Genomic DNA, 26,565 nt, shown 5'->3' with positions numbered 1-26,565 from the left:
TAAAAGTTGTATTCAAAATAATGGCTATCTATCTAACTTTTTTTGTAATAGAGAGGGGGTACGACAAGGGGATCCACTGTCTCCCTATCTTTTTATTTTATGTTTGGAACTGCTTAGTGCATCAATAAAATATGATAACAACATTAATGGTATAAAGATTAAAAATTCTGAATTTTTACTCAGCCAATATGCTGATGATTCAACTTTGATCATAGACGATAGTGAAGATTCTCTAAATAGTGCTCTGAATAAGATCGACTTGTTTTACGTTTGCTCTGGTTTAAATTTTGAAAACAACACAAGTTATATGGATTTGGGCAAAAAGGGACTGTGGTGAGGAGCTGAACACAAATAAAAAAAATAATATGGAACCACTCGGGAAATTTCAAACTCCTAGGCATATAATATTGTTTGTCAAAAGTTAATATATGTGTTGATAATTACTTAGAAAAAAATCAAGAAGTAAAAAATCTCCTAAGTGATTGGTCATTCAGAAATATTACTATATATTGAAAAATTGTAGTTGTGAAAACTCTTGCCCAACCGATTTTAATTCAATGTTTTACGGTTTTACCTGGACCATCTCCAGATATATTAAAGCAGATTCAAGCTATGCTTTACAAATTTGTGTGGGATGGTAAAGGGGACAAAATTAAAAGAAATATACTTATCTCAAATTATGAGGATGGCGGGGTAAAAATGCCACATATTGAATCCTTTATAAAATCACTGAAGCTATCCTTGGTTAAAAAAAAGTTTTAAACCCCACAAATTATTCGTCCTGGAAGGTGTTATTGGCAGATCATCTTGAAATGAATGGTGGAGAAAATATGTGGCATTTATCAAATAATTCAGCACTCATTAAAATTAAAGAAGAATTTAACCCTTTTTGGCAAAATGTAATTTCAGCATGTGTGAACCTCTGACCACAGCCCCAAGTGACCTTTTGTCTCAACCATTATTTTTAAATGAAAATATTATGATTGATGGAAGAACAATTTTTTATAATAGTTGGTTAAAGAATAATATATTTTTCATAAATGATCTCATTAGGGAAATGGAGAATTTTACATCTTTGAAGAATTTATTAGGAAATATAATATAAAAACAACTTTCCTAGAGTTCTATGTACTCATCTTTGCACTTCCAAAGGACTAGAAAATGTTATTCATTCACAAGTATTTTTCAAACTAAATATTTTCGATCACAAAACTGTAACCGCCATAAAAACAGTGGATAAAGTATCGAAACATTTTGATAAAACTTTTCTAGTTAAAATAAAGGAAACCCCATCTCGTATACAAGAGAAATGGAAAAAAAAATTGGGAATACATATCGAGGCTGAAGAATGGAGTTTCTTTTTTTGTCTGTCTTTACTTATTACAGAAGATCCTACACTAAGGGCATTTCAATACAAACTACTCCATAGAATTCTAAGAACAAATACTTTACTTATGAAGTGTAAATATAGTGAAACAAAATTGTGCACATTTTGTACAGAAACGAAAGAAACATATATACATCTCTTTTTTAAATGTAGATATGTTCGAACATTCTGGCTTATTTTTTTCAAAAGTTGGAAGAGGTATGTAAAATAAGTTTTCATCCAACCTTATCAAGTATAATCTTGGGTGTAAAATATTATGTATTTAAAGATATTCTTAATTCATGTATTCTCATATTGAAGAGATATATTTACCTATGTAGAGTAAGATTCTTAGGACCTTACTTTCAATTATGAGTAAAAAGAGCTGTGAGGTCAAGCATTCTATCAACAACAAAATCGTAAATGAACTTTAAATAGGAAATTTTCAGAAATGTTCAGAACTGTTCAGATGCAATATTAAAATTCGCATTTTTAGAGTTCTGTAGAACCCTGGTTCTCGCCTGGGATTTCCTGCGGCAAAAAGGGAGCCATTTATCAGTCCTTTACAGCAGTTAAAATGATCAATCATTATTTAAAATATGTTTTTTTTTATATCTGGAATATTGACTTCTGCACAGGTATCAAAGTTAAAGAAGCTACTATTTGTATTATAGGCAGGACAGGAGTTTTGAGTAAACAGTTTTGAGATGATCAACTTGGCAAAAAAAACAAGGCAGGATGTCAATTTATGTTTCATCACTAAGCTCTGGATAATCTTTTGATATACACAGTTTCTGTGCAACTTCCTTAATATTTCAAAAAGATTTGACAAAGTTATTGATATTTTAAAAAACGTAAACCACATACTGAACCTAAACTGACGCCGCTGACGAAATTTAGGGTCGCTAATATCCCTTTTCGCGACATGAATCATGGGCTGGACAAAAATGCAAATCACATGAGTTATCAAATCTCATCAGGGTTGCGTTCAATGTTGTAGTAGCTACATTGGGCTACGAAGATTTTTGAGTGACTACTGAACGTGTAGCTAGCCTGGCTGCTATCTAGATTAAAAATCTACGTAGCCCTATGAAGATTTATGTAGCAGCTACGATATTGAACGCAACCTAGATACATTTTTGAAAATGCATTTCTTTGAACAAAAGAAAAGTACACAGAACTTTCGCCTCTCTGTTACAGCGGTGTTTTATGATGAATTCGAATATTTTCAAGGCACAATACACTTGCATAGGTGAATTCAAAATAATAAAAATCGGGGTTTTTTTTATTTGCTGTAAATATACAAGATCTTTACTGTAGCCTTGATCTTCAACAGCGGTACACTACATTCAATGAGAAACAACATGTGAGGTAGGAAATTTAATGCATGTGGTTTTCACAATATAATGACTATAAACAGTAAAATATTACATATATAAAAATAATACTGTTCTAGTGAGTTAAACCATTTCAATAATATATGCAATGACTTATGAACAGCTATCTTTACAACATTCATTATTCTCAGTTATCAGGTGTTTTCATCAATTTAAACTAATCTTGCATCCTTTGCCATTGAAAAGAAAGTTCCATCGACATTCTTCAAAAGATTGTCAGGTTCATCAAATTCTACGATCATCCCTTTATCCATAACCATGATCCTAAAACAACATATATTTAACTATTGAAAATCACATGATTTTGATAAGGTTTTAAACATACTAATCTGAATCATAATCAGTTTTAATTAATAGATAATTGATAGTAATTTGTTTTAAGGAAAAACAACTTTTCATCCATTCACCACAATTTCATTGACTATTAGTACATATAATTCTCTTTTTCCCCTCACCGAATAAAATTATCATCGAATGTTGACTTGCTATGGGCAATTAACACGACAGTGACACTAGTATAGTACTAAGATATGTTTGCACCTTCTCAAAAACATTATATAATCCACACTTTTGGTGGAGTTCGTGTTGCTCAGTCTATTATATCCTGGGTGTGTTTTGTCTTTCTTTTTTTCGTTTTTCTCTGGGCAATATTTTTTTCCTTTTTTCTTCGGTTTGTAGCTTTAGGTTGTCCCTTTGGTATCTTCTTCTCTTATTTGATAGGAGTGTGAGAGTATGAGACATTGTAACTGTAAAAATGATCAATGATTTAACGTAGTAAAACAAAACCAGAAGTCTTGTCCATGCCCAGATCATATTTATTGTTATTTGTGTTATTTATTTACCTATCGTAGTCCATGACTGTATTTAATCTATGGGCTATTGATAATATAGTACACTCTGCGAATTCTTCACTTATTGTCTGCTGGATTAAATCATCTGTTTCCATATCAACGGCAGCTGTTGCCTCATCAAGGATTAATATATTTGTTTTGTGAAGCAATGTTCGAGCTAAACACACTAATTGTCTCTGACCAACACTGAATGAATAAATAAAATGCAATTGAAGAGTCAACCATTGTACTATACAGTAATTTGATGGATGATTATTAGCTTGCATATTTCCCTTTACCTGTGATATTACCAACATATATAATATTTCTATAATTCAAACGTCTTAAGGATTGCTTACATCTATCCTTTTGTCATGGACATTACAGTCATTATGCTTTATAATGCATTGTACATTAAAGAGGACGGTTTAACAAAATTGAAAAACAACTGTCCAAATCATTAATTCAATAGTGCTGATTTGATTACATTTTAAAGACGATTTTAAATTCAAGGGAAGAATGTTTATGTGTATGGCTGACTTCCAAAAGAGCAACAACTGTCAAACAAACTAAGTTAATATTAAAAGCTTACTTTTCATATCTTTGATAATTCTTTTTTAAATCAAAATTAAAGAATATGATAAATACAGGTTATTATATGGCTATTTTACCTCTCTAAATTAAATTGATTGTTTTTTTTTCTGTTGTTCTTAGGTTTGATAAAGCCTTGCAACCATGACTGATATTAATATCAGCATGGGCGGCTGTTACGGGAAGATTGATTGTTTTACATATCACGTTTACTAACTACCAAGTATTAGAACTAAATTAATTAAAATACATTTGATATAGATGTTATGAATACTAATATTTTTTTTATCTGAATTGTAATATACCTTAAATTACTTCCACCTTCTCCGAGTTCTGACATCAGCTGTCCTGCCTGATTCATGGCGTATTCTTTTAAATGAGCACGGTCCAGTGCTTTCCATAATTCATTGTCTGAGAACTTCTCTAACGGATCTAGGTTTACTCTCAGTGTGTCAGAAAATAAGACTGGATCCTATGAAATATTTGTTAATCGTGTTAAACTAAACTGGACATTTCTAAGTCTTTACATTTCATTAATATATTTGTTAATACATTTATTCACTATAAAGGTGTTACAAAATGATTGTCGCATTTTTGGAATATTAGAAGAGATGTTTAAACTTTCAATTGAGAACCTTTAATTCAATAAATCCTTTTAAAGCAGTAATGAAAAGATGATAGACAATATACTGTCTTAATATTGATTACTTGGAGGAAAAACAATATTTGATTAACTAAGCTTTCAAATTGCTTTTTATTGTTTTTAATATATTTGCATCTTATTCTAAGAATATTTTTAATATTTATTTTGTCGAAGATCGTTTTTTTTAGTATTATAAACTTCACTAAACAAATGAAATAAAAAAAGTATTTTAAATTATATCAACCTGAGGTAGTATAGTTATCTTTCGCCTGAGGTCATGTAAACCTATTGTTGTAGTTGTAATATCATCAATAACTATCGAACCTTCTGCTGGTTCTATAAGTCTGAACAGAGCCTGCGTCAGGGATGATTTACCTGCTCCAGTCCTACCGACAATGCCTACCTGTAAAAAACAAAAAGGACATCGTTCATATGTCTTCAAATAGTTTTCGATAAAACGGCAGTATTATAGTGCAAATAATCAATTATCGATAAAACGGCAGTATGATAGTGAAACTTATCAAATCTCAATAAAACGACAGTGTCATAATGCAACTAATCAATTATCGATAAAACGGTATTACCATCAGGAAATAATCAAATCTCGATAAAACGGCAGTATCCTAGTGTTAATATTTAATTCTCGATAAAACGGCAGTATCATAGTGCAGATTACCAATTCTAGATAAAACGACAGTATGATAATGAAAATCAATTCTCGATAAAACGGCAGAATCAAAGTGCAAATAATCAACTCTCGATAAAACGACAATATCATAGTTTTCAAATTATAAATTCTTGATAAGATGGCAGTAACAAAGTGCATATAATCAATTTTCGATAAAACGGCAGGATCATAGTGGAAATAATCAACTCAGTTGTCATTCTATTTGCACTTCCCAGCTCTCGTCGTCTGTTTGTGCGGTTACATATAAAACATACTTCCTTTGTAACTCTTACGCAAAGAAACCATATAAATTGTAACCCTTATTATTGTCAAACAAAAATTATCGACTTGTCTAAGGCGTGTTTCAACCACCACTTCTATTTCTGAAGTGACTTCACATACCAGTACATTTTGACAGTACATAACTTATTGTTTCTTTAGAGACATTTTGACGGGATGCTTCCATCACTAGACAGTATATATCTATATTTTGTTACATGTAATTTGCATGTTTGTTAAGTACCGTTGATATTCCACATACTTATGAATAATTGTTTTTAACTCAAAACATTTCATGAAAAAATTTAAATTCAATAATTTTAATAAAAGTAAAAAAATACCGTGACGCAGTTTATTGTTCTAATGGCATGGCTTTGACCTACAATATTATTTTTTTTCTAAATCATCTTTTGGGATTCGGTCATCATGCTTGCGTCAGAATATATTAAATGTCGGGGTCTTTAAAGTGACAAAAAGTTGAAATAGTTTCTAACTAATAGCTTGCTTTGACTACATTTTGCCTTTACATAAAAGCAGTTTTACTGACCTAAACTGATGTTGTAATACTATATTTTAATTCTTATTATCCTTTACTTATGCGATTATTGTGGGTAACTACGTTTTAAAATCACTAAATTGGATAGATCGAGACACTGATATTCAACAAATGAGCTAAATTACTTATTAATGTTGCTCTCTCAAATAATTTTAGGATTATATTATTAGTATTAAATATTCTGTGTAAAATACATTTAGGCGAGGCCAAATATATTTGCCTTGAGCATCACTGAAGAGACATGTATTGTCCAAATGTCATTCTTGTAAGTAGTATTGGTAACGTTGATGATATAACATTGATAATCACCAAGCCGAATATTTGGAATTGACAACTATTAATCTACAGAAGATTAATTAATATATTTCTCCTTTTAATGCAAACACGTTTGGATTTGATCAATCTTCATCCAATGGAAATCCGATATAAAAATGAAATGGAAATCCGATAAAAACATGAAATGGAAGTCCGATATAAACATGGAATGGAAATCCGATAAAAACATGAAATGGAAATCCGATATAAACATGGAATGGAAATCCGATTTAAACATGGAATGGAAATCCGATAAAAACATGAAATGGAAATCCGATATAAACATGGAATGGAAATCCGATATAAACATGGAATGGAAATCCAATAAAAACATGAAATGGAAATCCGATATAAACATGGAATGGAAATCCGATATAAACATGGAATGGAAATCCGATAAAAACATGAAATGGAAATCCGATATAAACATGGAATGGAAATCCGATAAAAACATGAAATGGAAATCCGATAAAAACATGAAATGGAAATCGGATATAAACATGGAATGGAAATCCGATATAAACATGGAATGGAAATCCGATAAAAACATGGAATGGAAATCCGATATAAACATGGAATGGAAAACACATTCACTGTGTCCTTTTCCTGACTACAGTTGTATTGAATTTATTAAGATTTCTTTTTAATGTTTTCCCTTTGATCTTAACATTTCCTTGATACATATAAGTAGCATCTCTTTGGAAATATCAATTAGAACCTTGTATAACTGACCCGTTCCCCATTCCGAATATTACAATTAATTCCATTTAAAACCAGTTCCAGTCCGGATCTATAACGTGTTTTGTAATTACAAAACTGTATGGTTCCTTTCTTGGGCCACTCTAATGGAGGTCTTTGTCTTTGTATCCAATCTGCCTGAAAACACAATGTTTAAATATACTGTTTAAAAAAAGAAACGCATCCTCTTATATTTGATGTGTTTCCCTCAGTTTTAGTTTGTAACCCGGATTTGCTTTTTTCTAAATCGATTCATGAATTTCGAACAACAGTATACTACTGTTATACAGCTTGGATGGAGTTTTAAACATGCAAAACGCTATCATGCCAGGGTGGGACGACCCTGCTATTCAAAATAGCACCATCGGCTGTCTCCAGGCCGGAGTGTCCCATAGTGAAGTAGCAAGAACTGAAAACGTTAACCAGGACACAATTTTGCGACTTTGGAACAGATACCAGCAGACTGGCTAAAGACTGCCGACCGATTATTGTACGACCTCACCTTACATCTCTTTATCAAGATCGATACATCCAGGTATTTAATTTACAGAATCGAACCGTTGTCACAACAGCCACTGAAGTTGGGATACCAGGATTGAGAAAAATCAGCTCACAAACAGTCCGTAATCAACTGCCACAAAATCGCATTAGACCCAGGAACCGTAATTTAGACCCATATGAGGCCGTTAAACAGACGGAGTAGAGTCACATGAACAACAGGTTGAGGGCTGAACATTCCTCAACTGGGGCAGAATCTGGTTCGGTGATGAGTCCCGTGTATTGCTTCAGAAACGTGACGGAAGAACTCGTGTCTACCGGTGCATGAATGAATGTTTTGCTTCCTCTATGCCTCACACAGCGCGTTTACCAAATGACTACTTTAAGCAGAATAATATCAATATTCTATCTTGGCCTTCCAAATCACCGGACTTGGGCATCTATGGGACCGACATGATAAACGTGTGCGCCAGCGTCAAAGTCTGTCTCATACCATTGATCAGTTCCGACAAATGTTCCAACACAAATGGCGAACTATTTCACACAACAGCATTAGAACATTGAAAACATCAATGCCGAGGAGATGCTTAGCAGTCTTAGCAGTGAGAGTTGGTTATTAACGGGACTAACTTTAATGGCACCGGAAGTACCTCTAACTGTAAAAATTTACTTTTATTCATAAATCTTTTAGTTTAAACAATATTTTATTCAAATAAATTGAATTGGATTGGGCAACAGGCATAGCCTATGTAAGCCCTCTCCACAAAACAAGGTACAACATATTACATTCAAACAAAGCAACACATACACAAACATTATGACAAAACAGAATTAATTTTTCTTAGCTGACTGGAATGATGCTTCAAATAGTTAACTCAGATCAAAAGTATGACTATTTCAAAAATGCTTCAAATGCTAACTCAGAAAAATAAGAAAAAATAAATTCATAAATCTTGAAGGAATTGACTTCTTCTCAATCAAACACGTTTTGGGTGAATATCTTTATTAGTAATAGTAAAATATCCAATCACAAAACATGTACTAAAATTCTTTAAAATCCATTAGGCGTTTCTTTTTTGGCAGAGTATTTAAATTATCAAGATACAATTGATCTAAACACGCATTTTTATTGTTAAATATGATAATAATCAATAGATGCTGATTTACTGTTAAAGTCATAAGAAACGAGTGACCGGTGAAAAATAATGTTATTCCAATTCTTGAACCAATGCATACAAACATCATAAACTGTGCCCGATTTTATAAAAAAAAAAATTCGCATAAATTTCGTATAATCGTCAATTTTTTTTTCAATCGGTCAGTGTTGTTGTGAAAATATGTCAGGTTATTAATGTTCGTGTTTTGAAGCCAAAGTTTAACGATTATCACCTGTTGTCAACAATCAACAAAAAAACATGGATATTGAGCACGTGTTTTACATGTACAATCAGATAATTTATTTTAAGGACATCCATGCGTATTGCGATCACCGGATTTATACGAGATGGGTCACACTTAGGTCACTTTGCATACGGAAAATATGTCTGGGAATTGATTCCTGGAAGCAATTTTGTCTCTAGTGGAAAGTTGTCTCATTTGCAAACGTATTGTTGTTACCCTTGGTTTTGGTTTGTGTCCCGGATTTGTTTTCGGTGAATCAGTTTAGGACTATTGAACAGCGGGTAACTACTGTTGCCGTTATGTACTACATCTTCTTATTTTCAATATTTCGTACCCTTTTTATATTATGTTATTCATTTATCTTTCAAAAATGAGCTTTTATTGTGAAATATACATGATGGAATAAAACCAACCTCAGGAGGTAAATGCGTATATTCTTCACATCTCTCAATGGATACTACGTTCATCTGCATCTCACTCACTCCTCTGACTACGATATTCATAGCAATGATTATCTGAAATTATAAGTGATACTCTGGATTAATAAGTTATAGTGAATCAATAGAACATATATATCTTTATATTAGCAGCCAAACAACAAATTCACAGCATTGGTAATTCACAGCATTGGTAACTTAGATAATGTTGCCACTAACAGGAACTAACTTTTTAAACTTTAACTAGATAATATTTTTTTTTTGCAATTGCTCCAAAAATCGGTTATTTGGTTATACTAGTCATCCCAGGTAACTTTATTCTAGATTTGTAATTTACCAGATGGGAAGGAAAATCAAATGGAGTAAATTTTGCCTATCCGATTTTTCTCTACACTTTTTAGAGAGTGAATGTTGACAAATTCATATTAACAACCACTGAGATTTTGAAAGGTTAAAGGGGGGATGCAGTGGTGTTTATACAAGGTACACACTTTTTTACAAAACGTTATTATATGACACAAAAGAAGAAACCCCTGAACATAACTTTTACTATAAAACCTGTATATTTTGACAATCATTCATGAACAAAAATATTGGGCAATGCTAATTGGAACAGCAAATGGGAACGTGAGAATTGAGAAAATTTTCAAATGTTTAAATCGAATGTCATGTAAAGGTGTTTTCACCACTTTTCTGTTTTTGAAACCAGCTCATCCAGATTTTTTGTTAATAATACTTATTCTAGTGCATTACAAGGCATTAAACAACTGAACTTTTATTCAGACTTCTTAAATTTTGTGAGGTTTATGTAAATATCTGTCATCTCATAAAGGTTACTAGTATGCAAGAGGTCATTGCTGTATTTCATGGAAAATGCTTTGGTATGATCTAAACTATTTGAATTAATTAAAACTCATAATATGCAATAGTTCGAATAATTTTTCGGTCGTCTGTTAAAGCTATTCGCAGACATTGGAAATTAAGTCTTTGTCTTTGATATCATATTGTTTTCCATTGCAGTAACCACTGTTTGTAACGAATTAAGCAAACGTAATAGGACAATATCAATAAACATCTGTAAGCAACCCTTTTTTTTTAAAGAAAAAAAATGCGTCACATCAAAATAGAAATTGTTTTAACCTGAAGCATGTCATTACCTGTACAGCATACGTTAATGCTAGTCCGATATCTCCCCCATTTATATCAGTAGTCATAATGCCGAACATCGCAACAGCTAAAAGAATCAAATTTCCCAATGATTCAATAAAAATACCAACCCATCTGTAAAAGAGATAAAACAAAATATTGCATCGCCAACCATTTTAGAAAGAAATAATTGAAATGATACTTATATTTGTATATCCTGTTTCATCTGAAATAATGTTGAGTTGGCTTTCATTGTAAGTTTTTCTTCACACAAAAGCTTGCGTTTTAAAAAGTAATGATCATAAGAAAAAAGCAACATAAGGGTAAAAATTGGGCAAACAGTTGAAATAATTGATGTAAGACGTTAGAAATAATAAAGGGTACGACATTAGTTGTATTGTTTTTTTTTGTTATGTCATTGGGGAGTATAATGGGCTGATGGGATATCTGATATAGTCGCTGATCATTTATTTTTTCAATTTGTAGACTAAGAAATATTCAGGGCTTGACTTGTTATAAATGCACCTGTCAATATATATTGTTGAAAACCATAATATAAAAAAAGAAGATGTGGTATGATTGCCAATGCGACAACTATCCACCAGAGACCAAAATGACACAGAAATTAACAACTATAGGTCACCGTACGGCCTTCAACAATAAGCAAAGCCCATACCGCATAGTCAGCTATAAAAGTCCCCGATATGACAATGTAAAACAATTCAAACGAGAAAACTAACAGTCTTATTTATATAAAAAAAAAAGAAATGAACGAAAAACAAATATGTTACACATAAACAAATGACAACCACTGAATTACAGGCTCCTAGGTTAACTTTAGGTACCGTTTGCTTTGTTTGCGACATTGCGTTATCTCATTTGCATACACCTCACATCTCCGTTTCTTAGTATTTATATTTACTTAAATCCGGGTTCATAAGTCTTGGTCGTTGTTATGTTCAATAGCGATACAAATAATCATTTGACATGGCGAAAAGAATATTGATCTGTTAAATTAGCTTGCAAATAGATGTGTTTAATTAAATAACTGCAAAAATATGCCCTTTTCCTACAATTCAAATAATGTTTAATCTTATATTGAAGCTCACGTAGTACTGATGCTCACCCCATTCCAACATTAGCTGCATAATAGAAAGTTGAATTGATATCTATACGTCTATATAGTTCTTCTTTAAATCTGTTTACTGATTTGTACGCCCGAATTATGCTTGCACCAGATATAGTTTCACTAAAATGGTTAAATACAGGTGACCTGGTAACAGATTCTATCCTTTTAAGCTGTCGAGCGGAAGGTATGTACATTTTCTGTGGATAAAGAATATCTCACTTTAAATATCAAAAACATGATAAATCCTAATCTAAATAGGAATATTAACAGTAGCAGTATTTCTTTTTTTTTTTTTTTTTTTTTTTTTTTAATAAAATAAATCCTTTATTGCACATTTCTCTGCTGTTTACAACTTACTCGACTCACAGCATTCAGTCTAGTATCCCTGTAAATTAGTTACTGTTTAACCAGGGGGATTATACAGTAAAAATATTAGCTATTAATTATGATTAGTTATACAATAATAATATATAAATACATTGATTTTGACAATTTGTCTTTTGCAGTTTCTTCATATTACGTGATTACGGAATTTGTACTATCTATTGTCCGCTATTGATTTTAGGTTTATCGTTAACCTTACCTTTTGATCAAAAGGGAAAACGGTACTATTTATTCTGCCATAGGCGACAATGTTAACATTTTCTAAATTTACCACTTTTTAAGATAAAAACCTGGATAAAACAGTTATATGTTGTGTTAGTACTTTATTACTCTGTTTTAAAAATTAAAGCCAGTATTTCTTTACCAACAAGTAAAATCACAAAAATACTGAACTCCTAAGAAAATTCAAAATGAAAGTCGCTAATCAAATGGTCAAACACATCAAACATGGATAACAACTGTCGTATTCCTGACTTGGTACAGACATTTTATGTAAAAAAATGGTGGATTAAACCCGGTTTTATAGCTGGCTAGAGCCCTGACTTGTATGATAGTCGCATAACTTTCCATCATAATGACATATGCGCATTTCAACAATAAATGTGATGCGCGTGGCAAAAAAATATCTAAAAATCCAAAATTTTACAATACCTGTAGAATACCTGTGGAATCTTTTAAGGGCTCATGTGTAAGGAAATTTAATATTTTTTTTTGCCTATTAAAGTTCGTATTTGTTCTAAAAACTGAGCTCATGACAATCCTGAATTTTATGGGTCACTCATGATTGACGAATAATCAAATCCTAAAAAGTTAATATTTAAAGAAGTGCTCATAAGCCAAAAAATACAAAACGTATGGCCAAAGACGAGTAACGATACATTTTCCAATGATGGGGTTCCATTCCTTAATTTAAGATAACTTTAATTTAATCATATGACTGAACTAGTTTGTGATTGCTGGACAATATATTTCATTAACGCAGAAACAATAATTATTGTTCTACAATTACAGTTAAAACAACTCAAAATAAATATAATATTATTGTTACTTTGTATAAAGTATAAGTCTGTTCCCTAAAATCAGACGCATTTTCCTATTTATAGTTCGACATTAATTGACATACCTTCAACTGCATTTCAAAAAGACATTTTCCTAATTTTTGAGGGTTTTCTTAAGTTGTCATTGTTTCAATTCCAATAGTCAAATGCATACAATTTCAGTTACTTTCCTATAAAACTAATAAACCACAATATAAAATATATGTGTTGGTATAATCACAACCGTAACACTTACAATAACAACAATATACAGTATCAACATTGGTATGACGACAGCCAAGGATAATGGTGTAACCACAACTATAGCGATTATTGTGCCAACAAGTACAGATCCCATCATTGTCAAAACACGGAATGTTCTTGGAAATCTATCATCCAAAATATCTATATCGCTGCTGAAACGGTTCATAATCCTTCCGACAGGAGTCGTGTCGAAAAATGACATTGGTGATCGGAATAAACACTCAAGTCCTCTGTCGTGTAGATAACCAGTCGCCTTTACAAACTTGGTGAATGCTACTATTCCAAACAAGAATAGTGTAATACCTGAAATTGACACTTCAGCTTTAAACCAAACCATCGAAAAGTAATGCAAATAAAAAAAATGATTTTAAAAATGCATATTCCCAATCTATGAAGTGTTCATTAGTATGTGAAGGTGTTAAAAAAAAATGCATGTAGCAGGAATGTGTTTTGGCTACCATTATATGTATATATTATATGCGTACTGTCGATACTTATATTTAATTTAACATATATGCATGCAACTCTGAACGCTAATGACGTCTGGAGGTGTACTAATTCAAATAATAAAAAAATGGAAAATGTTTCTATTAATTTTCTTCAGACATGCAGTTACTTTGTGTCTTCTGTCATTTGCTCGAAGTATATTGTGATTGTTACTGAATTGATGCATCATACCTTTTTTAACTGATTAAACTGGGGTTTTATTTCTTTTGTTCTAATTTTGTACTGTTAGATTTAGATTTCATCAGTTTATTCATTGTTTAACTTGTTATGTTATTTAGTGCTATTCAACTCTGTATTTAATCCACATTTGTACTGTATTGAATTAAGCTCCGTAAATGAGTTTTATGAAACGAAACGAGCGATAGGCGTACCAAAACATAAGCCCAGTATCTTTGATTTTCATGAGGTTTTAAAACCATCGATCGATGCCACTGCCGATAATTGTTTTCTTCCAAAAGGAATAACAAGCCACATGTACTCATGAAATATCAAAGATATGGTCATTTTTCATTTTTTGTGTAAATAAACTGTTTATAAAATAGTACATAATTTGACACAATGAGGTTGTCTACAAATATAAAAATAAGGTATAATTGCCAATTAGACACATATCCACCAACGTTCAAATGGAGCGGATGTAAGCAAGTATAGGCAACCGTACGGCCTTAATTTAACAATGACAAAAAAAAACATACCATGTGGTCATCTATTCAAGGACCCGACATGAAAAATAGGAAACAACAAGTGAAACTGCGAGCTACTGCTCACTGATGATACCCCCGCCGCAAGTGGATAATATTAATAGTGTAAAAATATGCAAGTGTTCGGTAAACAGGAAGTTGTCGAGTGATGAATCTGAAAACGCATCACACGGTATAGCTGACTTATAAAAATCCTGAAACCAAATTTCAGAAATCCTTGTATTGTAGTTCCTGAGAAAAATGTGACGAAAATTTTCAACTTGGCTATCATGTGTAAAATCTGACAAGTGTTCGGTAAACAGGAAGTTGTCAAGTGATGAATCTGAAAACGCACCACACGGTATAGCTGACTTATATAAATCCTGAAACCAAATTTCAGAAATCCTTGTATTGTAGTTCCTGAGAAAAATGTGACGAAAATTTTCAACTTGGCTATCATGTGTAAAATCAGACAAGTGTTCGGTAAACAGGAAGTTGTCAAGTGATGAATCTGAAAACGCATCACACGGTATGGCTGACATATATAAATGTTGATACCAAATTACAGAAAGGGTGGATGTGTAGTTCCTGAGAAAAATGTGACGAAAGTTTCATGGGACGGACTGACTGACTGACGGACGGACGGACTGATGGACGGACGGACGGACTGACAGACAGAGGTAAAACAGTATACCCCCCCTTTTTTAAAGCGGGGGTATAATTATACTAAATTATACTAAGAATACTAACGGCTTAATTCATGTAATTTATAACGGAAAATATGACAACAGTGAACACACGTCAACCACTGAACTACAGACTCTTGACTTGGGACAGGCACATACAGAATATGGAGGGATTAAACATGTTCGTGAGCGCTCCCTGGGACAGTGGTGTAACAGTACAATATAAGAACAAATTATAAAAATTAGTTGAAATAGTCTTAACACATCAGTTGGATATGAATAGAAATACATCTAACAAAACCACAGAGTGGACGTGGATGGCTACTTATACATCCCCACAACAACAAAACACTAAGTACAGATCTGAGAGTACTCGCAGTTACCGACAGCTACTTCAAAGCCAATAACAACTAATAGAAAAATCCTGTATCTTACGCAAAATATCAATCAGTACAAATCCAGCATCCATAGATATAGTTAAAAAAAAATCAATTACAGTCAGAGAAAACTACTTTGAATGAACATCAATTAGGGGTCTTATGTAGTCTATAGCCAATCAAATAAGAAGTTGAAGAGCATTTGAAACCAAAAAATCAAAAATTGTATTCAAAATACGCAACAGAGATCCATGTTTGGGTGCAGGCAAACCTCAAAGTTTCAAATATATGTTTTAAACATTTAGATTCACAAAATAACTATAAACTAGTTGCCAGTACATGATAGTACTCGTAAATCGGTTCTTTGTGTCTTTTGTCTTTGGCAGATTTTTTTGATTTTTTTCTTCTTGATGTCATGAGATCAGTAAAGCCATTTCCATACTCATTTTTATCCTTTCATTCTGATGATGTGTCGTTACACCATTTTTCTCGATTACAGGAGGGTAGTGCACACATGTTCAACTCTGAGACATTCTGTATCCAATGTATATAATTATGTGACAGTCAGTAGATTGTAATTTAGTTGTGTTTTTTTTTTCGTTGCGGACTGTTTTGTTTCAAAGCTTTACACATTTTCACATTTCGTGGCTTTTTATATGTGACTATACGGTGTTGGTTTAACTAATTTTTTAAAGACTTTTGGGGCCCTATAGTAGCTTAATAATTCAAAGTTATTTGGATAGTTGTCTCATTAGTAACTCGCAATATCTTCTCATTCTATACCTGAACATACATTTTTTGTCTTGTAAATCAATAAGAACTATAATTTAAAACTACAAATAGCAGATATAAGAAGCTGAATTAAAAACATGAACACATAATTTAATATTTAGGTCGCGTAACAACATACATTTATTATAAGTAGATAACTATCATATTGTTTGAACAGTTATTCAAAAGTAATGCACTTTTTATTTATTTATTTATTCGTTGTAAAATTATGCATATTATATACGTCTTACCTTGCAAAATTCCAAGTAGAGCATACATGCCGAGGTAGTAATATTTTTTGTCTGTATATTTCTGGGTATGGATAAAAGTCGCATTTTTAAGATAACTGTCCTCTGTCCAAAAGGTTATCCAAAAGTTTTGATAGATGTTCAGTCCTTGTTGAGTTACTAAGGCTATTAACACGACGAATGCAGCTGGAAATCCCATAGCTTTAGCATATTCTATCAAAACTGAATATTTGACCTTAAAAGCAAACATTCTTGGGTTTATAAAAAATCATAATTAAAATATACATTTGGAGACTAAATGTAAATAAACAAAAACTGCTTGGCATTTCAGCTGTAAAGTACAGTAGCCATTAACAGAATGGTATGTTGAGTCAAATAACCTAAATGCTACAAAAAAAACAAACACAATGTTCAACGTTCGATGTTTTAATGAACTAAAAACTTTCATCAAACTTTCCCGAAAAATCTTTTCATCACATCATTACAGAATAAAACTTTTACCATGCCTTAGAGTATAAAACTTTAATCTAGTCATACCGTTATAAACATAAACTCTAATCCTGCCGTTATAAAACAAAACTCTTACCGATCCTTCTTCTAAGGCTTCTTCCTGAATGAGTTGGCCTTCTACACCCACAGCTAATGGTGGATCAATTTTTGATGACTGTCTTAATATTTTTGCTTTTGATTCCCGTCTTGATTTTGATTGTCGCCTGGTCATTGATGCTGCTATCATAGTAGAAGATAGACTTCCATCTGATGTTATAACACTGTTTTGTCTTGAAAGTCGTCTAATTCATGAAAATTGTAAACGTTGTTCAATCATTCTATACAAATATTTGAGAACACTTTTAAATGCTCTTTAACTTCGTACTTTATTTGGTCTTTTAACATTTTCGATTCGAGCGTCACTGATGAGTCTTTTGTAGACGAAACGCGCGTATGGCTTAAATATAAAATTTAAATCCTGGTATCTATGATGAGTTTATTTACCTATAAATTTTTCAGACGATAAAAGCTTACTTGTAGTTATTCATAGAACGATAGCTAGTAAAAGAGGGACGAAAGATACCAGAAGGACAGTAAAACTCGTATATCGAAAATATACTGACAACGTCATAGCTAAAAATGAAAAGGACAAACAGACAAACAATAGTACACATGAGACAACATAGAAAACTAAAGAATAAACAACACGAACCCCAGTTTGGAGCTTTGTAATAAACGATCGTATCTAGAAAAATGTATATCAGTTTAATGCATCTAAGGTCAACTATGCATGAGGTAGCTAAAACATAATTTTAAGGTATTTCCACTATTCAATTTACAATTTGGTAACTACCAAATACACACTATATTCCCTTGTTTTTAATTAATTTACACTTGTTCTCGTAATGAATAGTGAATAGTACAATATTTGCTTTCTGTGTAAATATTTTGTTATTAATTTGAAGTGTTAATTTGCAACTTACCTTAAAGATTGTCGGCGAGATAAACCTTCTTTTATAAAAACGCTGTCATCTGTTGTAAACCCACCATCAGAGGTTACAACTTCTATCTGATCCCAGAGATCATCTTTCATTTTACTTACTGAAATTGTAAAAACATAATTATTCAAAATGTATTTTCATACCATTAATAACAGAAAGCACTGAAGCTGGGATTTTGTGGAATCGTTTCAAAAATATTTTTTAAGCGGAACAAAGTGTGGTTTTTGATAGAGAGCCCGTTTTTCACTTTCATACGGGTGTATATTTTCTAAAAGACTTTACCACATGACCTTATCAAACAATAAAAAATATCTGAAATGCTCTATAATGTAGCATCGTTTAGGTATGACAATAAACTGACATAAATCATGGGAAGTGTTCGTAGTAACATAGCCATATAGGAATTGCAATATAATATAAAAAGATCTAGACTTATTGGTTTGTTTTAAAGAATCCTTACGAATGTGTACTTATATATCAAAGTATATCGTATGATTATTATGAAATCACGTCTAACTTAAAAAAAATTACAATGTTTTTGTTTTAATAATACTGTCAGATGAAAAGACAAAAACAAATGAAATAAATCCAGAATTTTACAAAATACATGATATAGTTGAAAGTAATCCTTTAGTCTATCGATTAAGGAACCAATCGTAATCACTTTAGTATCTTATCATAGGATTCGAAGATACTTAATAGGACAATTCATATATTATATCGTTTGTTTCCTTCCCTTGATGGTCGCGTCATCTTCAATGGTGCAGATGTTTGATGAAATCAACGTGCTTGCGCTTACGCTTAAATGTCAACGGTATATTGCATTTTCAAACACTTTTAAATCAGAAATATTATAAATATCTTAAGTTTGTCACAAAAATAGACACTTTATAATAATTTCAAGTTGGCAGAGCTTCACTTGTCTGCCTGTTAACTATACGTTTGAGTAAGGCAAAGAACGATAAATATCTAAATTTGAAAGCAGGATAAATTCCTTTCTTGTTTATGCCTAGGTCACACATACACGGATTACGGATCCTCTACGGATTTAATCTCACGGATGATCCCGGAAATGCAGTTTCCGTAGTCTGATACGGATCCGATACGGATGCACAACGGTAGGACTACGGGTTTTGACGTTACTACCACGGATAATGAAGGACTGGGTTCATTTTGGCGACATGAGTGATACGTGTTCTAACGGTAAGACACGGTATAATACGGAAATGACACGATTTAGTACGCAACGAAAAGTGTCGTGACGTATGTACTGCGGATAAAACAACGGTTTGCTACGGTATAAGTAAGGGTTAGTACGAATGAGAACGTCTGGAACGGAATAGTACGAATTGTCACATTTCTATCAATTACTTGTTCTTGAATTTTCCGCACACAATTCAGTCATGAGGGACTCAAACTGGTCATGGATAGGGAAGTCAGTCCCTAGTCCACCATCTTCTCTGCTTCCTGTCACCTCTACGTCTGTCATCAAGTATGTCGACCCTGTCCTGTCATTTTGTGCCATATCAATATCCAATTCCAGCAAATTAAATGCAAGCAGCAGTTGTTGAATATTCATATTGGATAATCATTATGTATACCTCAACGTCAAGACATAGAATAAGTAGTGCCCTTTAAGTTGGGAGTACATGTATTTATACAGAAGCCTGATGTTAGTTTGTCGTCGTTACAGACGTAATACTGTGAATTCATTATAATTCGTTGTATACCAATATGCGTGAGTTTCGTCGGTACAGGTGAACTACGAATTTAAATGTTCAACGAAAAACAAATTTCTTTCAAAGTTGTATCCAGACTTTGGCAGAACCACGAAATCAGATATCAACGAAAATGCAAGGTTTCCGCAATCCACGAAAATTGGTTCCAACGAAAATAAAAGAATTCACAGTACTCCGTATTTTGTCGTGTTGTAATGTAGTAAACCGTAATAGACTTTCAGAACCCTTGCTGATACCTAGCTATCCGTATTGCAACATAATGAAATCGTGCCTTTCCGTGACACATTCGTAACAAATCGTATTGTATCCTTACCAATACGTGGTGTAACCGTACTAGCCGTAGAAATAATTCTGGCCTATGAATAAGTACGGATTAAAACGGTTTTGATAGGGACTAAAACGGACCAGTAAGGAGTTACTACAGTCATCTGATCCGTGGTCAAATTTTGAACAATACGGATATCTACGGACTAATACAGAGTGCCATGAATTGTATCCGTAGCTAATCCGGCGCCAAATCCGTGAAGGTTTGACCTTTACATTACATATATCTGTTCTAAAATGCATGCAATAGTGTATCAATGCATGAAGCGGTTAATAACCGAGCAGTCCAAATTTTAGATTCAAGAGCCACTGCCGACAAATATATTGCCGAATTTTATATATTCATCTCCTTCGTAATATACAAATTTGAATAACGAAATTCTTGAACTAATTACAATGTTAAAGATCTGCTTGAATGTTTGAGATATTTAAATTTTATGTTAACAAAGTATTCCTCTTACTTTCGTGGTCATCTTCTTCGTCCAGTGATTCATCTTGCAGGAGATACACTTGCAAAAACTGTGCAAAAGGTCCATTATATTGCACGAGCTGTTTAAAAGTGCCTTGTTCTGATATACGACCATTATCCATCACTATAATTTCATCTACTTTAGGTAACCAGTGAACTCCATGGGTAACCAAAATCCTTGTCTTAACAAAGTAGTGCATCAAATGGTTACTCAAGGTTTACATATATATTAGAAGTTAAAACAGCAAATTCAATTATATTGTATAAAATATACCAAACCAGTTTACATGTATAACTGACAATACAAAACTTTTAAGATAAAGGTTTCAGTTTGTTAACATGGTAGAGTATACATGTATATTACCTTTTATAATATTACCCATCTTAAATTTCCTCGGAGAACTCATTAATTGTATAAATTTGATTGTCTCTGCATATATCCAAAACGTAATATACATATTATATTCAAATTGTCTAGGTATATCTTAGATTTATCAAAGATTCCATGACATTTTCTCTTCTGCTTGATACACATGCACATGAAAGATATTACACTGTTTGGTCCTCTTTTTTATATTATTTGTTTAAAATTTTAAATCCTTAGAAGGGATGAAATATTGTCTCACGTAAAGTTCTTCTTATCCTTAAGTTATTTCTTACACATCTCACCTTATTTCTCAACATTCCTTCTGGTCCAATGACCTTTTTGAATAAATCTTTACCAACATGTGAATCGACTGCGCTGAGTGGATCATCAAATAAGTAGATGTCACAGTTACTGTATACGGCCCTTGCAAGGTTAATTCTCTGTTTCTGACCTCCGCTCACGTTGATTCCCTGAGAAAGAGAGTTATATCTATAGGATTCATTCAACAATAAACGGCTGACATAGGGATTCAAAAGTATCAGTACAGGAAATATAGAAGTTAAGATTAAATAAACAGAAACAGGTTTGTAAGGTACACCTAATTACAAATTATGAACTAAAACGACACTTTACAAAACATATGTTAATATAATTAGAGGTGTTAAATATAGTTATAACTTGTTTCTAGGTTGGTGCAAACAATAGTTAGACATGCGTGTACACATAAGTATTAAATGTAGAGAAAGCAATATTAAGCACTCTCCAGTTATTTACCTCAAATAAAGCAAGATGTTTTTTACAACGAAACTCTTTTAATTGGAAACACAATTTACGCAGATCCTATTATTTGTGTGAGAATTAAAGCAGCGTAAATTGTGTTTAAAGTCAGTTTTGACAATAACAAACGATAACGATCATTCATATCGTGATTGGAATGGAAGACTTATTTTGGCTATTAATCGTTATCCCTCTAATTTTTGTGTGTGGTAGAGTTTTGCCTGGTTAATTGTAGTATAGAAACTCAGTATAGTGGAACAGATGTAAAGTGATGAATAAATTTGGAACTTGTCATCAATGGTAAATCTGTAGTTGGGATTAGTATATAAATAGTGCGAAATATATGTCCTCTTGTTTTATATATGTATTGGAAACATACCCTTTCACCTATTTCAGTCATATCCCCAGCAGTTAAGATCTCGAGATCTGTTTTTAGACAACAGCCTTCAATGACACTGTTGTATTTCCTCTCGCTAAGTGTATGTCCATATAAAATGTTTTCTCTAACCGTCAAATTTTGTATCCATGCTTCTTGGGAAACGTATGCCACAGAACCCTGGAATATTATGTTTGTTTTTTTTATGTCAACGCTGTTATAAATTTCGGGCTTAATTTTTCATATTTAAGATGTTTTATTGTACAAAATTGGAAATACAAACATAATTAGAATAATTAATATATGAAAGGTATGCACTTCTTTAAGCAAAGATCTTTAATGAAGAAAGTGATAGTTCACACCTTAAATTTAAAAAAAAAAAAGAATTGAATGCTTTTTTGATATTTGATTGGCATGTGAAAGCGTTGACCTTAATCACATTTTGTATGAACCGCGGAATCGGTTTATTCTAAAAATTTGTGAACGATCAACGCTTTCACAACAATATAAAATTACAAAAGGAAACATTCAATTCTATTAATTACCTTTTTAAAGCTACACCAATGAAATCATTAGTTATATCAAATTTTTCAATCATGTTTTCCTATGCAATATTATTACAATGTCATGAGAAGCACGAACTATCATGAATGTTATTTTTTTATCTAGATTTACAATCTGTTTGAAATGCGCTACTAATATTGTCAGTCAATCAAAATAAAGAGATTCTTGAAACGTACATGTTATGTATCTACATCGGAATACTTGTATTTACCCAGTGTGCTTGTGACCTAAAAGATATGTACGGGTGTAGGTAATTTTTATGGGAAGCGAGCTCGAGCCTCAAGACCCCGTATACATCGTATTAGATCACTAACACACTGTGTGACGATTTTTTTTCTTCTGTATTATGCAAAATGAGGAATTTACACGTAGTTGTAACCCTATTATGATATCTCAATATCAACACAACACAATAGTAAATATTTTTTATTTAGAGTGAGAACGTCTGCGTTTTTAAGACATGTTTTGATTTAAAATATGAAAATTTTATAAAAATGAAAGTTTATAATACTTATTGTTTTAGAACACTTTTTTCAAAAGAACGTAACTCTTCCTACTAAAATATCTAAAATAACCCGCACAGTGTATTCAAATAAAACACGCCCTCTATATCAAATTTACACGATTCCCATGTGTTCGTTTAAACCAATTATATTCTTAGAAGTGTGGGGGATGTAAGATAAATTGAAATGCAGACAAATCCTATTGAAACTATGACCCTTATGTGTCTAATTAGATGTACTCGAAATAAAACTGGTGTCGTCACTTTTTTTTTGAAAATTGTGCAATTTAATATAAATATTTATGTCATTAATGATATAAATGGAAATTCTTTGTTATCAAATACTTCGAATAAATAATCTATGCTTTAAAACAAGTTACTTACTTTTACTAAAACTTCACCTTCAAGTTTTTCCATCTCTCCCAAGATGCTTGATATAAAAGATGATTTTCCAGATCCCACCTGCCCTACGACTGCTATAAGTTTCCCTTCCTTGATGTTCACGTTTATTCTAGAATTATAGGTTCATATAGATCACACACATTGAATGTTTTAAAAATACAGTAACTTTTTTTGTTTTTTCTGCTTTTCATGAGGTAAACTTTTCTTTTCTAAGAACAAAATTACTTTTTTATTGTTTTACTTTGGCTGTAACAATTATGCATCTCGTTTATATTAGAACAACTTTATTCTAAACTCAGAACATCCTGTGCCTTTTAATTTGTCTGGTCAAGATTAATCAATTCTTGGAAGTTGTGCGGTGCTGTCCAAATTTTATGCTTATTATATGTATTAACATGGAAACATAAGTATAAGCATATGTCCGCAGTCATATGCATATTAACTCTGTTGTGTTACGCTGATTAAAAGTGACGGCTGATTCAGTTAGCTATGTTGCCTAATGTTATGATCTCATTTATAATCGATTTAAGTCATATTTTTATACAGTGTTCATTTACCTTCATTTAAAACGGAAATATGGACACCAATCCGTAAATTAACTTTGTTGTAGAAAGTTTGTGGTTCGTTGCTGTTTTTAAATCAAATCTCGTATTAAATCATTTAGACATGTTGTGGTCCATTTATGTAAACATGTTGACCATGAAAACATAAGTATTGATCAAACGATGGGAAGGGCTTTTGAAAATCTAATTTAAATTTGAAAAAAAACATATAATAACAAAATGCTCTGTCAATGATAGCATTAGAGTTACAAATCATGCAGAAGCGACACAAACAGCAAGTCTCCTGAGTTGTGTATGATATTGGTTGCAGTCAACTCAACATATGAGTAGTTGTACGAAAATCATAAACGTTAATATAAAGATTATGACATTTGAGATAATTATGAAGGATACCAGGCTCATGATATTAATTTGATTTTGTTACTATCGTGTAACAAAATTATATGGGCGCTGAATGAATAACTTTTATATTTTATATGAAAAGTTATCATCACCAATAATAGACCAGAAGTTCATTCCTCTAACATCAAGATTCAAAAATTAATCTTGTGTAGCACTATATCATGGCGGTATCATCGTAATATATTTCTTATGATCTTTATCATTGTATCAAACTATATTTATACGTACGTACCCACCTAATGTTGGTCTATCTGTGTTTTTCTCCCATGTGAAACTGGCTTTCTGTATACGTACAGCGTAATCTGAAAATTATCGACATTTTCTAGATTTACATCAAATTGCGATTGGAATAAATTTGAATCAACAGGGACTATATCACAGGGACAAAATTCATCACCTGTCTACTGGGAAAAGCTTATTCCCGATTATTCCCCTTTGACGTCCGTTCGTTATACGCGTCGCAAAAGGTTGAGATTTTCATTTTTAAATTGATCATCATATAATTATCATTAACATTTCTTCCCGGTTCATAACCGGTTTTATATTTTAATTTTGTATGTGTGATCAATTTTCACTGATAATATCTTATTTAATCTCAACTTCACAGGCACTTGTCTTCGAAAAAGTTACGTAACGGCCTATATGACAAAAAATTTCAATGCCAAGATCAAGTGTTCGATATTCAGAATTATCAAGCTTAAGCTGTCAAAATACGGGTATTTGTATATAATTAAAATTCTGGGAAATCATGGTTTCAAACATATGTTTTTTCTAAATGTTTCTGATACTTTTTTAAAAAGGTATTACTTGTTTTTTCTGATTTCATCTTTTCGTGCTGCCAAATTTTCAGATAGGTTCTTTTTCAGTCAACCTTAATTCAACATTTGTCGTTTGTAAAGTCGTCAAATAAAGGGCATTTGTATATAATCAACATTCTTGAAAATCATGGTTTAAAACATATGCTTTTTCTAAATGCTTCTGATACTTTTTTTTAAAGGTATTACTTGTTTTTTTCTGATTTCATCTTTTCGTGCTGCCATATTTTCAGATAGGTTCTTTTTCAGTCAACCATAATTCATCAGTTGTCGTATATTAACCTACCTGATGCTGTGATAAATTGAACATTGTCTGGATTGACATCGTCGGTCAATAAAAACTTTTGGATTCTCTTGATAGAAACAAATGCCTGCATAGAAAATTTTTAATATAAATTGCATGCTTTTAATACATTCGATTCTTAAACTGTAAGGAACATATTTTTTTCCCGTACCACTGATAGAAAAGTCGTTTCCGTAAACAACTCATGTTAAATTTACAAGGACTAGAGTGTGATGTCTCAAATTTAGTCTATTAAGTTAGTTATATATTCTATAGTCTTAGCTTATCATTATCTTTTCAGTCGTTAATATTTTCTATCCGAAAACGGTATACAGTCATTAAAGTGCGAGGTTTGGCATGCCACAAAACCAGGTTCAACCCACCATTTTTTCCTTTAAAAATGTCCTGTACCAAGTCAGGAAAATGGCCATTGTTAAATTATAGTTCGTTTCTGTGTGTGTTACAATTTAACGTTACGTCGTTTGTTTTCTCTTATTTTTGAGTGTAAATTGACATTGCGATAAGACGTGTCACGGTACTTGTCT

General features: G+C 32.1%; 1 protein-coding gene across 1 annotated transcript in view; it reads right to left on the bottom strand.

Annotated features, from left to right (window-relative positions):
- Nucleotides 1-2,733: 2,733 nt before the first annotated feature.
- Nucleotides 2,734-26,565, bottom strand: part of LOC139512967 (multidrug resistance-associated protein 1-like) — a 60,724-nt gene continuing 36,892 nt past the window's right edge. Inside the window, exons 13-30 of the mRNA XM_071300971.1 lie at nucleotides 26,024-26,108; nucleotides 25,155-25,224; nucleotides 23,940-24,066; nucleotides 22,493-22,669; nucleotides 21,639-21,806; nucleotides 20,962-21,151; nucleotides 18,420-18,537; nucleotides 17,534-17,738; nucleotides 16,951-17,182; nucleotides 13,671-13,981; nucleotides 11,991-12,190; nucleotides 10,876-10,999; nucleotides 9,695-9,796; nucleotides 7,377-7,520; nucleotides 5,072-5,230; nucleotides 4,490-4,656; nucleotides 3,606-3,800; nucleotides 2,734-3,027 (exon numbers count right to left, since the gene is read on the bottom strand). Coding sequence (XP_071157072.1) covers nucleotides 2,916-3,027; nucleotides 3,606-3,800; nucleotides 4,490-4,656; nucleotides 5,072-5,230; nucleotides 7,377-7,520; nucleotides 9,695-9,796; nucleotides 10,876-10,999; nucleotides 11,991-12,190; nucleotides 13,671-13,981; nucleotides 16,951-17,182; nucleotides 17,534-17,738; nucleotides 18,420-18,537; nucleotides 20,962-21,151; nucleotides 21,639-21,806; nucleotides 22,493-22,669; nucleotides 23,940-24,066; nucleotides 25,155-25,224; nucleotides 26,024-26,108 — 2,886 coding nt within the window. The 3' untranslated portion in view covers nucleotides 2,734-2,915. The remainder of the gene's footprint in view (nucleotides 3,028-3,605; nucleotides 3,801-4,489; nucleotides 4,657-5,071; nucleotides 5,231-7,376; nucleotides 7,521-9,694; nucleotides 9,797-10,875; nucleotides 11,000-11,990; nucleotides 12,191-13,670; nucleotides 13,982-16,950; nucleotides 17,183-17,533; nucleotides 17,739-18,419; nucleotides 18,538-20,961; nucleotides 21,152-21,638; nucleotides 21,807-22,492; nucleotides 22,670-23,939; nucleotides 24,067-25,154; nucleotides 25,225-26,023; nucleotides 26,109-26,565) is intronic.

This window comes from Mytilus edulis, chromosome 2, assembly GCF_963676685.1.
Source record: "Mytilus edulis chromosome 2, xbMytEdul2.2, whole genome shotgun sequence".
NCBI classification, from domain to species: domain Eukaryota; kingdom Metazoa; phylum Mollusca; class Bivalvia; order Mytilida; family Mytilidae; genus Mytilus; species Mytilus edulis.
The sequence above is the reverse complement of the archived record's forward strand: the minus strand, read 5'-3'. Positions and strand labels throughout refer to the sequence as shown.